Raw genomic sequence first — 18,656 nt, forward strand, 5'->3', positions numbered from 1 at the left:
CACATGAAAGACACCTACGGGGAGAAAGTGTGCGTGTGGGTTGCGATGTCAAGTCATGGAATCATCGGTCCGCTTTTCTTCGATGCTACAGTAACCGGTGAACGCTATTTAGACATGCTGCGAAACCAGTTCTTTCCTCAACTCATTGCAGACACAATGGTTAATGCAGGATGGAGCACGCCCCCATACTGCCAACGTTGTGCTTGATTTTCTACATGAAAGACTTGGCCTTAGGGTATTGTCAAACAGATTTCCAGAACGTTATGAAGGAGGAGGAATGTGGCCACCTCACAACCCGGACATTAACCCATGTGACTTCTTCCTTTGGGGGTTCTTTAAAGAGAAGGTGTACCACAGAAAACCCGAAAATTCAGTGCAACTTAGGGCCATCATTGTGGAGTTATGCCGCGCCATTCCAGAAGATTTGTGTCGGACTCGTCACAAATGTACGTGTGCGATTTGAAGAAGTTGTCAAACAAAACAGCAGTCATATTGAACAGGTGATTCATTAGGTTGTATTTCCAAGCTGTATTCTTTACTTCTACATCAATAAATTGCAAATTTTGTCAACAACAAATGTGTTATTCATGAAACAAGTCAGGTGACTTATCGTGCGCCACCCTGTAACTTCTTATTTAACGCCTTAAGCGGGAAACTAGGTACACACTGGCTCACTCCCAGGTGAGGAATGATTTTCCTGATTGAAGAATATATTTAACTACTTGCTTAAAAACAATCTTAGACTAAAATAAACAATAGAAGGGCCACAAGTGAAATATTTACTTGAATATAGTGTAATTGCTGAAATAGCCTACTACTTTAATTGTTCAATACTTTGTGCAAGAACGTACTGAGTGCTTTCACATTGTGATACCGAGTTTGTTTCTTACTTATAGCTAAGCTCTGGTTTTCGTGTATACAGTAACTTAGGTACCTAAATATTTTAGGCAGTTTAGTAACAATCTCTGCCTGGAAATAAAATGTTCTGTGCATGTAAATTGTAGAGATACAAGGTTTCCGTGTACGTAAGAGATTCAAAATGGAATAAGACAGTAATACTCACGAAAGATTGTGTTATGTTCGTTAGCACTTCCGAGGGATCCATTTTATATACCTACAATTCATAATTGTCACACACGGATTATATTACACTACAGTAGAGGTAATATTTACATTATTTATAGTCCTCAGCGTTTTTTTTCTTTTACAGCTGTCATTATGATACACACGGCAGCAGATCATATTACATACCCTGTCCCGGCTTCACATAATTTGTATGATTCCATTCCGAAACACCTTTTTTTTTTTTTTTTTTTTTTTTTTTTTAACTCTCCACCTTAGAAATCACCCTTTCCATAACAAGGGGTTCTCATCAATTGACACTTTGCCATCGGTGGTGTAAGCTTCCGAAAAGTTGGCTACCAGATGGTCAAATACTGGCTTTATCTTGTTTATTTTGGGAGGAATGCGTCCATTATACGCCTGATTGTCAGATAAATGTAAAAAGATGTGGAGGAAAAATCTAATAATAATGTTATTGGCTTTACGTTCCACTAACTAATTTTACGGTTTTCGGAGACGCAGAGGTGCCGGAATTTAGTCCCGCAGGAGTTCTTTGGCATGCCAGTAAATCTACCGACGCGAGACTGATGTATTCGAGCACCTTCAAATACCACCGGACTGAGCCAGGATCGAACCTGCCAAGTTGGGGTCAGACGACCACTCAATCTGGCGAGGAAAAATTTCTTCTGTGTCATCAGCTCATAGGAAACACGAATAGTCAACAAGAAATTGCGAGAAATATAATGTCCTAATTTAGTTTTCTGTACAATCCCATGCGGCAACAGTATGCATAGAAGAATCTTTATTTCATCCTTACTTGTCCGGACCCGGTCTTGATTTCTACTCCTTCGTTTTTTCCTACTAAACTGAGTTTTAAGTTCACTCAGCCTACACCAAAAATGAGTAGCAGGTTAATTCCTGGGGGCAAAGGCGGCCGGGCGTAGAGCTAACCACTCTACCCCATCAAGTGCCGAGGTTACGGATAGTGGAAGCCTTTACCTTCCACCCCTCCAAGGGCCTTCATGGCCTGTACGGAGATGACTTTGCTTTGCTTTCGTTTTTTAGTTTTATGAGCTATTTTCTGCTGGGCATCTTTTGTCTGTTCAGCTATGTTCTGGCATACCTCGTCATCAGAAATACTCAAATATTTCGTTCGGTTTTGTTTCCCAGAAATCTCTCCCTTTAGGCTACATCTTGATGGAATTTTGGTCCAGGTTGACGAAGAAGTTACACAGGATGGATTATTATCAGTATTATCGTCACCACTGTCACAGTCATGATCGCTACTTGAACAGGAAATATTCGCATCAACTGGCTCCGAACCCTGTACATTGGAGCCTGCAGTACTGGTTCCAGGTAAATTCCTGTCACGAATTCCCCTTTGGCAGAATTTACTTCACTAAGATCACTATCCTCCCCACTAAATTTCAATATTTCGTTTATCATGACCCGTAAATCGTCTTCCTTTAAGGGTGGGGACCGGTGATTCCTTTTTTCATGTTGGCTTTCGGTCTTAATGACCATTTAGCCAGCTACAATTTTGTATGTTTCTGATTAATTATGAATTGACAATTTTTTTATGTTTCTGATTATTTAATTATGAATCGACTTTGATGAATTGCACTTATACATTTAAGTCGAACACAAACACCCAGCTCCTGAGCCTGAGAAATTAACGAGAAGTTAAAATCCCCGACCCGGCCGGGAATCGAACCCGAGACCCCAGTGACCAAAGGCCAGCACGCTAACCATTTAGCCATGGAGACGGTGATTCCTTTTAAATATTTTAGCGTTAAAAATGTAAGAAAAGGAATTGAATAGAACTCTAGTGTCTGCAATTTGGAAGAAAATCATGAATTGTGCCTGTATTACGGAACACATGCGTGCGATAATAAATGTTGTGTAATTCGCAGTAAACACAAACTTCAGTCGTGAAGAAAGAACCCAAGAACTCAAGGACACAGTTCTAAAGTGTCATCAGAGAAGTCTATTGAGAACTCCAGAAATACCTTCTACAGCAAATATTATTTCATCCAAGGGACGATTAGGCCATGAGCTGAAGCTTCAGCGCAAGGCTATTGGGCTTTAGGTCGTCCTTGCCCAGATGTAAGTTGCGTTCTTTATGATGCAACTCGTGGATGGCATATTAGAATTGGGAAAACATAGTTGAAAAAAATCACATCAGAGGGCAGACTCGTCCAGAATACGCTGCTGAAAAAGAAATAAACCTCTGCAGGCAGGTGACTGAGAAAAAAATAATTAAATCGGCTGATATATCCGCTTTGCCCACCGAGCAAGCGACGTGTAGCCGCGGATCTGGATGTATTGCCCACCGAACGGGTTAACAAATGACTTCTACCACAACTTCCATTTTTTATGGTTATTATTTCAAGTACGTATTTTTTAAGCAATAAAGTTTCGTTGAGTTATGAATAATGCTATTTAATCTATATTTGGTTGATAGCCTAGAACAGGGATGGCGAACCTTTTCCAACTACTGTGCCATTTTAAGTCTGGTTTATTTTTCTTAACTGTATACTGTGCCGCTAGTTATTTTCCTTTGGGATGGCTACAACCCCCCACCCCAACCCACCCCAACCCACCCCCGGCTTCCATCCCTAATTCCAAATTATGTTTCGTAATATGTTATTACACATACACTGTAAATTAATACATTTCATTGCATGTTCCGTGGTCGTATTTTGCCAATACCGCAAAAATACATTTTTATATGTAAGTTTAAAAATACATAACATTATTTTTGTTTAAATATAATAAGCGCCCATTGTAACACACTTCGTCACTGAGTATTATTGGACATAGAAATCAAAAATACTAATATTGCCGAAGGACTTTAAGTGAAATGTCGTTCTCAGTTTTAGTATGAAACTTGTTGCTGAATCTTAGTAGCCATGTCATTTATGTTAGGTTCTTAACTTGTTGTCCTCGGTAAAACACAAGAAGTACTTAGGTCTGAATTAAGACGGTTTCTAACAGTTGACTTCACAACGTTCGTTGCATAAAATAGCTGTTCGCAGGCGTATGATGACCCAAACAAAATAACTAACACTGTAGGAAGTGTCTTCATCGCTGAAAGCATTTGTGGGAGGCTGTTCCGCTGTTCAAGTATTACGTTCTCTGGCTTCTGGAAAAAATATTCACCATCAACAGCACACTCGATTTTCACCAATTCTTCACCAAGTTGTAGGAATTTGTTCACCGATGTACTGCTTTCTTGAAATTCAGTCAACTCCATTTCTAAACTGTCAGTATCTAACCACTCAAAAACTTGAACTTAACATCACTCATTTGTGCAATGTGAGGTTTTGAAATAAACTACGATAGTTTCTCCAAATCTCGAAGTTGGGATAATCTCTTGGCAACTATTTGTCTAATAAAATTCTAAACAATAAACAGTTACACATTACGAGTAATTATGCGATGCTGGCAACCACACACAAACCAAACTTCGCTAATTGACTGATGTGGGTGAACGAATGGTTCGTCGGACACATGTGACATTTATTTAATTTGACTTCCGGACCTATCAGTGTTGAAGTGTTGCCATAATGCACGTCTGAATGGAACCAGAACTTAGATTTTCGGTATTTATTTCTTAAACCCTAAATACTGTAACTATACCATGCATGAGATATGTATAGTCTATAGTACAAAACGTACATAAAGGCGTTGATATGTGCATGTGGTGTGCCACCGCGTGGCATAGGTTCGCCATCCCTGGGCCTAGAAGTTATCTACCTGTGTACCACCTCCGAATGAAGATGATAGTATTACATTTTATGGTATGATAATCTTTATTGTAGAATACAATTGCCTTTGCCTCGCACCGACACAGATAGGTCTTATGGCAACGATGGGACAGGAAAGGGCTAAGAGTGGGAAGGAAGTGGCCGTAGCTTTAATTACGGTAAAGTCCCAGCATTTGCCTGATGTAATAATAATAATTTCGTGCGGCTATTTCTAGCCGAGTTCAGCCCTTGCAAGGCAGACCCTCCGATGAGGGTGGGCGGCATCTGCCATGTGTAGGTAACTGCGTGTTATTGTGGTGTAAGGTAGTGTTATGTGTGGTGTGTGAGTTGCAGGGATGTTGGGGACAGCACATACACCCAGCCCCCAGGTCACTGGAATTAACCAATGAAGGTTAAAATCCCCGACCCGGCCGGGAACCGAACCCGGGACCCTCTGAACCGAAGGCCAGTACGCTGACCATTCAGCCAACGAGTCGGACTGCCTGATGTGAAAATGCGCAAACCACGTCCCTTCTGTCCCATCGTTGCCATAAGACCTATCTGTGTCGGTGTGACGTAAAGCCAATAGCATTATAAAAAAAAGAGTGTCCTTGGTCTAACATCGTGGTTAACAGATTCGAGTCCCGTTGACCGAAAAAAGACCCACTATTATTATGTTGGCCGTCAGGTTCGGAGAAGTGGTGGTATACAAGTTCTAGCCGCTAAATTGCATGCCAAAGGCCTGGATTCACTTTGCCGCAGTGTCCATAAGGAGTATTTTTTTAAATAGCGTGTGGCCTCCGAAAAGACCTGGTGCGGGACTTTCGAGTTGACGCTTGATAGGTGACCTGTGCGCCTGTGAGGATGGGACACTATCTATGATGAATACTAATGCTGAAGGCATCGGATTTAACCAATGAAGGTTAAAATCTCCGACCCGTCCATTTAGCCCCCGTCCATTTAGCCATGGAACGGGACAAAGTAAAGTCGTGTCCTCCTCTCGAGGTGGTACAGTTCGTCTCAGGCACACCAATGGAAGTGAGCTGCATGTACCTTTCTCACCATATACCAGCCCTCCTTCCTTTTTAAATCTCTAGCAGTACCGGGAATCGAACCCAAATGTCCGAGGATGGCAGTTAATTGCGCTAACCGTTACACTACGGAGGCGGACTTCATAAGGAGTGAGGGCATTTGACGCTGTTGATGGTGAATCGTTTGCCGGATAAGGACGTTAAACAGACCCTTTGGCGTTATTCGACAGGAGTAGGCTATGTGCCGCCACTAAGTTCCACCCTGTCTCTATCTCATCATCATCTCACATCTCCCTAGGCCTCGCAACCTAATAGCGTCGGGGTCGTAAAAGAACAAGTATTGACCAAGTGAGGTCGGATAGGATAGATGAAAGTGGGGATTTTTTTTTTTTTTTTGCTAGCTGCTTTACGTCGCATCGACACAGATAGGTCTTATGGCGACGATGGGACAGGAAAGGGCTAGGAGTGGGAAGGAAGCGGCCGTGGCCTCAGTTAAGGTACAGCCCCAGCATTTGCCTGGTGTGAAAATGGGAAACCACGGTTTCAGGTCTGTCGACAGTGGGGTTCGAACCTACTATCTCCCGAATACTGGATACCGGCCGCACTTAAGCGACTGCAGCAATCGAGCTCGGTGATAGATGAAAGTGAGGAACCTGGCAAAAGTAAGTGGTCTCAAACTCACGCTTCCAAGTTAAAAGCCCCAGTGGCCCCTTTTAGTCGTCTCTTACGACAGACAGTGAATACAGTGCGAGTTATTCTCCCACCCCCCATTCACAGGAGGAAATGAATACTGAAAAGTGCATAGGCCTAATTCTGTTATGAAAATATATGTACAGTGTATGAGTGTTATTTGCTGATACAAATTTAATAAGTGGTGTACTTTACATTTCTTCCAGTGTGCAATTTCGTGAAAGCAGGAGTATCAGCTATTATAGACTTCACGTGGACTGGCTGGGTGAAGGTGCAGAACATGAGCAGTTATGCAGCTATACCCTATGTTCGAGTGGATGCTACTATTTCTAACTACGTGGCAGCAGTCGAGAACTACTTGTCCAAGCGCACAGCAACCGACGCGGCCCTCATCTTTCACACAGAAACAGGTGATGACCGTAAATTGAAATACTCTGTATTGTAGGAAGCTTATGGTTTTACTTGCTTAACGGCGCTCGAAAATAAATAGATACTCGATGTCAATAGAATAGAGAAAGGCTACACCTCAATTAAGATACAATCCCAGCATTTTCTTGGTATGATCATGAGTACGCGTGGAAAACCATATTGGGGGTTGCAACCGGAAAAGTTGAAATCCATCACCTCCAGTATGCAAGTTTACAGCTACACGGCCTGCAACGCGTGGCAAACTAATAATAATAATAATAATAATAATAATAATAATAATAATAATAATAATAATAATAATAATAATACGTGTGGTTATTGCTAACCTGGTGCAGCACTTATAAACCAGGCCTTCCAACAGGGCTGAGCAGCCGTGTATAGGAGACGGCGTATTATTATGGTAGAGGATATTGTTGTGTGTGATGTGAGAGATGCAGGGATGTTGGGGATAGCATAAATAGCCAATCCCCGAGACAAGAGAATTAATCCTCGAACCAGCAGAGAATTGAAATCGGGGCCCTCTGAACCGATTACTTGACGCTGACTATTCAGCCATGCAATAATAATAATAATTGTTCCGAGGTATCTGTGGAACAGCAGAGGTGAAAGAAGGTGCATGCTAGAATGGGTCAAACTACAATGCCAAAAGGTGAATTTAAAATTTCAATAAAGGTTATATTTTCAAAATATAAAAACTTAACAAGATTTAACAAAGAGCTTTAGACTTCAACAAAAAACAGCGAGTCAAACAATAACCAACCATCCGGTCCAAGACCAAGAAAACAATTTTCCACGAGGTGAAATAACAATGAAAGGCAGGTACAAGTATAATTTTACCAGTACAGGGATTTTTTACAAGTTTTGGGCTTCGAGCCCCACTTTCACAATCCTTGAGCTATTAGCCCGACTTTACCAAGGTACAAATTTGAACTAAGGGGCAGAAAACCCCATCATACCAAGGAGCACTTGCTCCTAATTACCATGTTAAGCCTCCAAGGGGCACTCAGAGATCAAATAATGAAAGTGCAAACCGGCTCACAGTTACTCACGCCCTTTGAGGGCAGCCTCAGCTTTTACAATCACTTGCCATACAGGCACGACTTACAAATTTCAACACGGGGATCTCTTACCCAAGCTACTGGGCCTTAATGAAAAAATAAAAACGGCCCAAAACGCAAAAGGAATGGAGGCGTGAATTAGCACTCATAAAAACACATTTTAAAACCTAAGTGGCGCTAGGCCGATTACACAGGGGCTAATCCCAAGCTAGGGAGGTGACTCGTATGAGAAAACTTTAACACATTAAGAAAGAGAAGAAACGGTTTTGAAAACGTAGTCACCTCAACTTCAAAATGAAGGGGAGCTCGAGAGGGTAAAGCACTCTCTATCCCCGAATTACAGTTCAAGTTATGTGAATTTTTTACAAGGATTGAAAAGGCTTACATATTTAAAGATATAGGTTACATATTAAAGGTTTTGAACCTTCCCCGCGAGTTAAACTGCTGAGCTAGCAAGAAATAAAGATGTTAAAAGGCCATTACCTTGTTGAAGAGCTGCTGCCTGAAGAACGAGGCGCTTCCCGCCCCCTGCTACATATTCACACACTGAGTTAGATGTTATACGAGTGGCCCGGAGACAAGAAAATCAGCAGTTTTATACCCTCGCGGAAAATTCGAGACCTTTCATGAATGATTAGGATCCGCCCACAAAAGTTTTATTGGCTAACAGCAAAATCTTATACACAAGGCGATGAAGAAACACCTTATTGGTGGGAAATTAATTACAGAAATTTAGGATTGGTTAAAGTCAAAACAGACGGAAAGGAAGCTTAATATTGCCAACCCTCAAATAAAAGAACAAAATTTAGTAAAGACAAAACTTATGAATACAAAATTTCTCCAAGAAAGTTCATTCCTTCGCACCAGAGTGCATAATCGTAGTTTTTAGTAGAGACATCTGTTAGAGAATGTCCACACTTCTTGATCAATGAAAAACAAAAGCAAATCAAAAACACACAGTGGCATCTTCTGACAAACAGTAGAGTTAGTTCAGTTGTTAAAGTTCAGGGTTTCTCCAGTATAGAGGTAAGTTAAAGCGGAACATTCAAATATGCGGCGTATAGGTGTACCAACCGGTAGAATAATAATAATAATAATAATAATAATAATAATAATAATAATAATAATAATAATAATAATAATAATAATAATAATAATAATAATAATATGGACCAGCTACATTATTCAGGCTTTCTAATTTTGCACCATTTAGGCAGCTTGTGTGTCAAGTACGACTACCTATTTTCACTCCACAAGATGGCAGAGAAACTGTAACTCTGTCCTGCTGAATTTCAACTAAAACATGAGATGTGTGACCACAGATATTTTATATGTCGATATCGTACGATATGGAGTACCGGATGAACTATCTTCCGTTTTTCAAACATCCGACTACCTCTAAGATAAGGTAAGGGTGTATTCTGGCCGAAGGCAGGTCCGAACCTCCGCAGAGGTGTGCCTGAGCCAGAGTTTACGTACGGTAGGGTGGCCAGTTCCTTTCTGCTGCTCCATTCCCTTACCACCTACCAACAACCGTGGTAACTCATCCAGATCTTGACCACGCCCAATGTTGCTTAACTTCGGAGATCTCACGGGATCCGGTGTTTCAACACGGCTATGGCCGTTGGCCGACTACCACTGCTGGGTTTGAATATCCGTTGAGTTTTCTCATACCCTGCATTTTTGCTAATACGTAAGTTCACCAGAACTCTATTACGCCACTTCATAACACAAGAAAAACGAAATATATCAGGTCTTTGAAGCTCTCCTTTTACCTTAGAAAAATGAACACTATATAAGTACAGAGTTCCCAAACATGTGGGAAATAAGGTGGGGAGGACTAGATTAGTACACCCAAGAAAAACATAACAATAAAGTCCCTGCGAACGTATGTTCTACGGTAATTCTTTTAAGAGTTGCAGATTTTCTAAATTCGTATTGGCGGTACGTTCAGGGGCGTAACATTAGAGCCTGCATTACAGCATTACAGGCGAACCCGGGCCTTTAAGGGTCCCACAGACTCCTCGCAAAGAAATCAAAAATACGCATATCTTGCCTAATGTCACTCTGCATGGAACTGGTCGGGGCAGCTTTGTGGAATAAAACGTGAGAAAGTGATCGCTAAGAAGAAGCATAAGGTTAAAAGAAAGTGCCGGGCTCCGAGGCCCTTTTTCTTCAGAAGACGAAAAATGTGTTGAATGTCAATGGTATTGGTCTGAAAGAAAAATTGGGGAAGAGTAGAGTCAGTGAAAAAAAAAGTGCAAGTTTTTGTCTCACTTTCAATGTGCTTCTAAAAATAAATGTTATATTAGTATTAATTGTAAGGCTGATAGCGACGATAGTGGTGCTGACTAAGAATGTTTGTAGAGCAGAAACGTATTTCTTAGCCATGTCTTTTGAATGAACAACCCTCGTAAATCATAAGTCACTGTATATACCTATTTCTATTATAATAGGAATTATGTTTTCACTGTTTGTTTCAGGGTAATGATTAATTTGAGATTTTTAAATCAAATCTAAAATCATTTTACATAGGATTTTTTCATATATTTCGTCTTCTAGACTATGTGAATGAACTTCAACATAGACCATTATAAACTTCGTGGTTTAAAATAATGTTAATTAGGCCTTAGATGGAGGTGATAAACTATTATATTAATTATGTTAGATTTAATGAATAGGCCTAAACCTATTCTGAATTTCAAATGAACATTGTAAATGTTTATCATATTTTCATGGACATTTTTCTCTATGTAACGAAGTGTCCCTGGCACATAACAACCTGCCCCGCTGCGGGGCGGACAAAAATGCATCTTATTGGCAAATGTGAAATGTTCTATAAATTTTCAACCACTATTCTTATGATGAAGGTTCATTATTTCTATCAGCAAGATCGCAATTTCATTTAATTCACCTTAAAATTTTAAAAAAAAGAAAACATAAATCGTAAGAACATGCCTCGTTTTCCGCTATTTATATACTTATTATCTAATGTGAACATTATATGTTAAAAATGTCTACAAACCTGATCCGGATTATCTGGAGATCCGGATCGACAAGGGCCGGATAAACGAGGTTTTATCGTATTCGTAAATATTGCAGAAAAATCATTGGAGGAGTTTGTAATCAGCACTTTAAGATAGATACTCCAAGAATTGCTTTTTATTTCTATACAGAAAATAAGAAATACCGGTACTAAATATTTGTTTGTGTTTTCAGAACTGGATCAGACTCTGTACTACCTCATTGGTAATTCAATCATCCGCGTTATTGCTCTCAACAAGCTGGAGCTAGAAACGACGGAGAGACTCAAGAAAATGAGACCAACACCGTCCTATTACGTCATCTTCGCTGACACAGAAAATATGAACAAGCTATACGACAATGTAAGTAATTAGCAGAGACCCTCTCTTTTTTACAAAAATCTTTGTACTGAAAACAGTTAAATAAGTCCTTTTTAATTTTCAAAATTACACAACATAACATAACCCTCATCGCAAAATTAGACCCCTCTGTTATTGCAAGTTCGTGCTGTCCATTACTGTTCGAGGGGACCAGATGGCTGTCTGAAGCTCTATACTATACCACCAACTTTAACAAAATCCTGAATATAGATGTTAGCTTGCTTTCGGGAGATAGAGGGTTCGAACCCCCACTGTCGGCAGACCTGAAAATAGTTTTCCATGGTTTTCCATTTTCACAACAGGCAATGCTGGGGCTGTACCTTAATTAAGGCCTTGGTCGATTCCTTCCCATTCCTAGCCCTTTCCTACGCCTATCTGTGTCCTTGCGCCGTAAAATAAATAGGAAAAATATCTTCATTATAGACTGGTATATCCCTTAGCATCCAGTCAGCAAGCCTCTGTGAATTAACTAAACTCCTCCACAATCTTCTACTTCTAACTAGTTTAGAGCCATACCACCTGTCTTTAAATAATTAGAATCTGAGTCAAACTATCGTCACCTTGATCTTCCTCTACTTCTCTCACCCTCCATGACCAAGTCCGTTGTTTTCCTAGACAAACTAACCTCCTCCATTCGCCTCACAACATCCCACCACCGAAGCCGTTTTGTGCTTTCGCGTTCATCCATCAGTTTCATTCCTAACTTAGTCTTTTGTCATCGTTCCCACCTGTTTGTACCAGCAATCATTCTTCCTACATTCATGTCTGTTACTTCTAACTTATGAATAAGATATCTTCATTCCACCCAGATTTCACTCCCATACTGCAAAGTCGGTCTGAATACCGACCGGTGTAACGATATTTTCCTCTGATGTAATATTAATTACAACTGCGTGTTCATTGAATTAGCTTTGCTGCACCTTCATTCAGTTTCACTTACTATACTACAATCCTTGAAGAATACACATTCTAAATACTTGGAATGGACTGCGTATTTCAGTTCTGTATTCCCGAACTGACATTCAGTCAGGTGCGTCGACTTCGGGTAATTATTTGAGGGGGTGAGGTTATGATTAACATGAACACAGGCATGTGAAATGAGGAACAACTATTAACGCAAACATCCCCAGATATATAACAACAATATTCACAAACAAAGAGAAAAAGAGTAGAACAATAATGGAGTTTCTTCTTCTTCTTTTCTTCTTCTTCTTCGTCGTCGTCTTCTTCTTTACATGTCGCTTTTTTCCCACATCTGTGGGGTCGCGGGTGCAAACTGCGACGCACATATGGATTTGGCCCTGTTTTACGGCCGGATGCCCCTCCTGACGCCAACCCTATATGGAGGGACGTAATCACTGTTGCGTGTATCTCGGGCGGTTGGTAGTGTAGTGTGTTCTGTTGTGTGAATATAAAAATGCGAGAGTTGGAACGGACACAAACACCCTGTTCTCGAGCCAGAAGAATTAAGCGAAAAATCCCCGATCCGGCCGGGAATCGAACCCGGGACCCTCTGAACCGAAGACCAGTACGCTGACCATTCAGCCAACGAGTCGGACTAGAACAATAATGGAGCTTATTTCTCAAGTACATTTTTGAACGAGTCTCATGTACGGGGTTTTCAATAATATTCACAAGTAAACAGAAAAATAGAACTTCACACATAAATAAATATATTTTGTACGATGCTATCAAAAATAATCACAAGTTTAAAAAAGTAGAACTTGCTTCATAAATACATCTTCTGAATAAATGTACTATTACTGTATATTGTTCGTTTCATGATACGAAATGAGAAAGGCTCTACCAGCAGATGTACCGCCTGAACAGTCTCCATTGAGAAATGTTCTCGGAAGGAATGCCCGCTTTCTGATCTCATTTCTTGTTATAAAACCATCTACCACCTCCAGATTTAACGACTTAGCAGCCTCTGAAGAGTATCAAACTCCACTTAACATCTAGGAGGAGAATTTTTGGAATTCCCCCCCCCCCCTCCCCAAGTCGGCACCACTGCATTCAATCCTGTTTGGTTTCTTCCCTACTGACATCATTTTGGTCTCGTAAACGCTCATTTTCATATCATATTCACTACACCTATTTTCGAGTTCCATGATATTAGATTGCAAGCTTTCTGAACACTTTGCCATAAATATCAAATCATCGGCATAGGCCAAACTGCTTACTACAGTTCCACCTAACTGAACACTTCTCTGTCACTTCATACATTTTAGTGAATAATCCGTATAAACTATGAACAACAAAGGCGGAAGATTACAGCCTTGTCTAACACATGTAACTACCTTGAACCAAGAACTCAATCTACCACCAATTCTCACTGCAGCCCAATTGCTTATAATAAGCTACCCTGAATCCCATAATCAGTATGGCTAACATCTTTTCTCGGTACTATGTCATATACCTTGTCTAGATCAACGAAACATAAAAATAACTGTCTATTCCTCTCGTAGCATTTTTCTATTACTTGGTGAATACAGATAATCTGATCCTGACAACCCCTCTGTGGTCTGAAACCAAACTGGTTTTCATCCTACTTACTCTCAATCACTGATCACACACTCCTTTCCAAAATGCCAGCGAATACCTGCCTGGTACATACGCACGTCACATCAACAGGCCTCCGGTGACAACTCTCCACGCCATTTTTTCGGCTGGGTGGCGCTCGTCTCTGCTCAGTCGGCCCAGGGACAATCAAACGGGCAGACGCCTCGTTGGCTGTCGCCCCCCCTCTCCACCATGTACTCTTGCCTCATCAAGGGCGTGGACGCATCTTTTTCTCCGACTTCCATCCGCGATGAAATTCGCCGCACTGGAACGCATGTGGACGCAGTTCTTCGCCTCCAGGATGGCCTCTCCGGACAACCTTCTCCGGATGTCGTCGCCTTCTTCCGCTTTCCAGGACCACCGCTCGGCATCATTGAACATGGCATACGACTCTATGATGCCGACTACACTGCAGTCGCTACTCCGGAGCATCTTCTCCAGCAAATGCTTTCCATTCCTGACTTCCCCATCTCTCCTACCATACCTCCCATCGTTACACACTCCACCCCCACCTTCACTAGTACTACCACCACCACAGTCACCACTTCTGTCCATTCTGCTCCGCGTACTTCCACCTGCACTGTTTCGTCCTGTCACCCCTCTTCTATCATGTCTGCCCCCGTTCCCTCCCTCCCTGCCCACTCACAGCCGCCTCCTGTTCCTTTCACTGATGCCACTGCCGCAGCTCCGCCCCTCTCCCCCAGCACTGTAGACTCCTCCGTCCCCGCTCCAGACCGCCCTTCGTCAGCGAGTTGTGTCATCCGTGGCCTGGACCCAGCACTCACCGAGCGTGACATCCTGGCTGATCTGACCTCCGCCGGCGTTCCCGCCCGTCGAGCGCTTCGCATCTATAACTCCAGCGGCCCGACCTTCATGGTTCGTCTCCAAGTCTCCTCACCAGCCGACGTCGACCGCCTCATCACCACCGGCGTCCGATTTCGCGGACGAACGTATCGAGTGGAGCCTTCTCGTTCCCCACCCCACCCCGCTTGTTCCGCTCCTCTTCCAACTTCTCCTCGCCCACAGTCCTCCCCGCCACCCCCGCCGCCCCCACCAGAGGTCCCCTTACCCGCTCCGCAACCTCACTTCTTCCTCCCCCTCCCCCTCTCCCGACCCTGGACCTCCTCCGCCTTCTTGCCACCTCTATTACCAACATTACCACCTCCATTTCCTACCTTCTCTCTCAATACTACACCCCACCTTACACCCACTTTCTCCCCACACCGTATCTGTAATACTCTTCTGTACATGTCTGTAAATAAATGTCATTCTCTGTACCGCGCGCCCGAGATACCTCCGTTTTCAATAAAGTCAATAGTCCCAATTTTCCCTGCTGTTCGTCGGGGTTTGCCTTCGCGGGGTGCTTTGCGGGTTTCGCCCTGGATTCCGCCTTGTTGTGCCGGTGCCCTTACGCCAGCTTCTTTCACTTTTTTCCTTTTCTGGTGTGTACGACACACGCCCACTCGTTTCTTGTTTCTCTCTCTTCCATTTTTCCTCTCTACGGCCTAAGAGCTCCTCAGTTGAGCTGATGGCCCGCCCCTCCTCTTTCGAGGAGAGGAATGAAATAACTTGTTTAAGTAAGTAACTGCCTGGTATACTGAGCAATGAAATACATTGATAGTTGTTAGTCTATGCAAAAACCATTAATTATAACTTGCATATTTAATTAACTCTCTGACATGGAAAGATATTGATATGGAAGCAGCTTGAGAATAGAACACGCGTATTCGTGTTGCCAAACGAATTGCACTGATGGGCGTCATAACATCGCCTGTATATGTCAAGTCAGTGTGTGCTGGAGGGGATACATAATTTCAGTCAATTCCGGTCCCTTGATGTTTGAATGTTCCATAAATATTCCAAAATATTCACTGTGGAAATAAAGAAACAGATATTAATCACACACAAGTAGATTTAATGTAGGAAGCCGATGCTATTATACCATAAAATCATAAATAATTAGGATTCTATTAAAATAGCATACGTTGGGAGCAGTGAAAAAGTAAGTATGAAGTAATTCTATTTAACGTTGCTAAAAATTAAATTTCAAAGAAAGTGGACATTTTTTTAATAATTTGATAGTGATGGGTATTGAGTCTATTACTTATTTAAAAAATTTAGAACTAATAACTAATTAATTACTATTTAAAATTAATTATCATTAAAATAATATTCCTATTCTATGTAGAACAGTGATAATGTATTATTGCAATTTGGTGAAATTCGAATCCCTTAAAATTTGGCGTCCTGGTCCCAGGCCAATGGACCATTTATGAATCCGTCACTGATCTTAATATCTCCTTATTTAAAAAATTATCTCAGTTGAAGGTTGCCACAATATACAAAGCATAACGAAACAAATGAAATTAAATTTTGGTCTACTATAATTTTGTTGATAAAATTATTCTCATAATGTCCCTGAACTATAATAATTAAAACATATAGCAATGATTTCTCAGTAATGAAATGGAACCTCGTAAGGCTTATAGAGATATAATTCGTAGTTCCGGAACCTCTAGATTAAACTGCTTCCAAAAATTCCCGATTAATCGAGGAATAGTCCCTCTATCTCCTATCATTAATCCTATCACGTTAATGTCCTCCATTCCAAATTTATCTTTATAATAAATTATGGTCGGTTCATAGATAACCTTCTTTTCCCTATCAACTTCTTCTGGATGGTCTGTGGATTTTTTAAAACAGACAGGGAATCTTTTTTTTTTTTTTTTTGCTATTTTGCTTTACGTCGCACCGACACAGATAGGTCTTGTGGCGACGATGGGACGGGAAAGGCCTAGGAATGGGAAGGAAGCGGCCGTGGCCTTAATTAAGGTACAGCCCCAGCATTTGCCTGATGTGAAAATGGGAAACCACGGAAAACCATCTTCAGGGCTGCCGACAGTGGGATTCGAACCTACTATCTCCCGAATACTGGATACTGGCCGCACTTAAGCGACTGCAGCTATCGAGCTCGGTGACAGGGAATCTGCCACCTGGGCGACTACCCTAAAATCATAAAGAGTCGGAAGTTTCGCGGCTCACCTGTTGAGAATCACTGCTCTAGAGCATAATAATAGACCGATAAAAATTATTATTATTATTATTATTATTATTATTATTATTATTATTATTATTATTATTATTAAAGGCTCCAGAAAGTGGCCATAGCCGTCAAAGGTAATGGGAGATCCTGCATTTTGTCTAGCGTCCCTAAATGTAACATCCCTCACGATTACTGTTCGCACTTTCAACGGCATTCTCACTTGCATCGGTTAGTTGCATCAAATACAGTAGAGGTAATACAGGACGGTCTACGAGATATCGAGGGACAGCGATTGGAGCTCTGTCTAGCGGTATGACCTGGAGTTACTGATCCTGTCATGAGAGCACGTGTACTAGTTTGTGAAATTTCTGTTGTTATTTATGCGTTTGCAGTAAGTTAACATAAGTAAATAGTAGCGTGTATCATTCATTTATATCTCTTCTCAACATGAGTGGAAGGATATGTGCTGCTGTGTTTGGCTGCAATAATTATGAAGTGCAGTATGATTCACGGTCTTTCTTACCTTTCTCTCGTAAAAAGAAAATGTAAGTAAATATTGTGTTTACATACATATTCTTCAAGTGACAAAGAGATTTTTATAGAACTTCCTAAACTTCTGACCTGCGAGACCCATATTGTAACTGATTTAAAATATAATACACTTTTTTATTGTACAGTGCAGCAGTTAACCTTCAATACCCATGTGTTATTGTAGGTGTGATTCGTGGGTTTTGAAATGTCAGAGAAGTGATTTGTATAAGGTGTACAAGAAAGAAGGGACGTTATGCTTGAGTAACTATTATAAGATCTGTTCAGATCATTTCCGGGCCAGCAACTTTAGAAATCCCCGACTATACAGCCAAGTATATACCGGACGAGTTCGCCGTGCGGTTAGGGGCGTGCAGCTGTGAGCTTGCATCCGGGAGATAGTGGGTTCATACCCCACTGTCGGCAGCCCTGAAGATGGTTTTCCGTGGTTTCCCATTTTTACACCAGGAAAATGCCGGGGCTGTACCTTAATTAAGGCCACGCCCACTTCCTTCCCACTCCTAGGCCTTTCCTATCCCATCGTCGCCATAAGACCTATCTGTGTCGGTGCGGCGTAAAGCAAATTACAAAAAAAGAATTATATTTTTGTTCTAATAGCGCGTAAATATTCCTCAAAACATAACTGTCGACAACATTTTCATGCTTTTCTCTTTTATCCCTCTTCTCAGATTAAAGCCGGGATATGTACTAACTCTCAATCTCCCAAAAATTAAGACATCAAATGTCTTCCAAAAGGGGTAGACCTTCCAAGAGATAAAAGATAGGAATATGCCGATATGCTTACTGACAAGTGACTTAATGTGATGATACAATGTTTTTTTAATGAGGGAATAGACAAATATAACCGTAAACGTTCAGGCAGGAATGCTAAAGCAAAAAAAGAAATGCAGTGCATTTCATATCTTGGATATATATATCTAATTTCAGTCTTTAAATACTAACCTGTCAAATGATTCTGTTTTCATTTATCCAGATTTGCTTTAGCAGCTTTGACGTTAATATCTTAATAACACTTTATTTTTATTTTTATTTTTTTTTACAAGTTGCTTTACGTCGCACCGACACAGATAGGTCTTACG

At 41.2% G+C, this 18,656-nt stretch overlaps 1 protein-coding gene across 1 annotated transcript in view; it reads left to right on the forward strand.

Annotated features, from left to right (window-relative positions):
- The first annotated feature begins 277 nt into the window (after positions 1-277).
- Ir8a (Ionotropic receptor 8a) overlaps positions 278-18,656 on the forward strand; it is a 107,181-nt gene continuing 88,802 nt past the window's right edge. The window contains exons 1-3 of the mRNA XM_068229057.1: positions 278-446; positions 6,739-6,942; positions 11,239-11,405. Of these exons, the coding sequence (XP_068085158.1) occupies positions 278-446; positions 6,739-6,942; positions 11,239-11,405 (540 nt within the window). The remainder of the gene's footprint in view (positions 447-6,738; positions 6,943-11,238; positions 11,406-18,656) is intronic.

Source organism: Anabrus simplex, chromosome 8 (assembly GCF_040414725.1).
Source record: "Anabrus simplex isolate iqAnaSimp1 chromosome 8, ASM4041472v1, whole genome shotgun sequence".
In the NCBI taxonomy this organism is placed as follows: domain Eukaryota; kingdom Metazoa; phylum Arthropoda; class Insecta; order Orthoptera; family Tettigoniidae; genus Anabrus; species Anabrus simplex.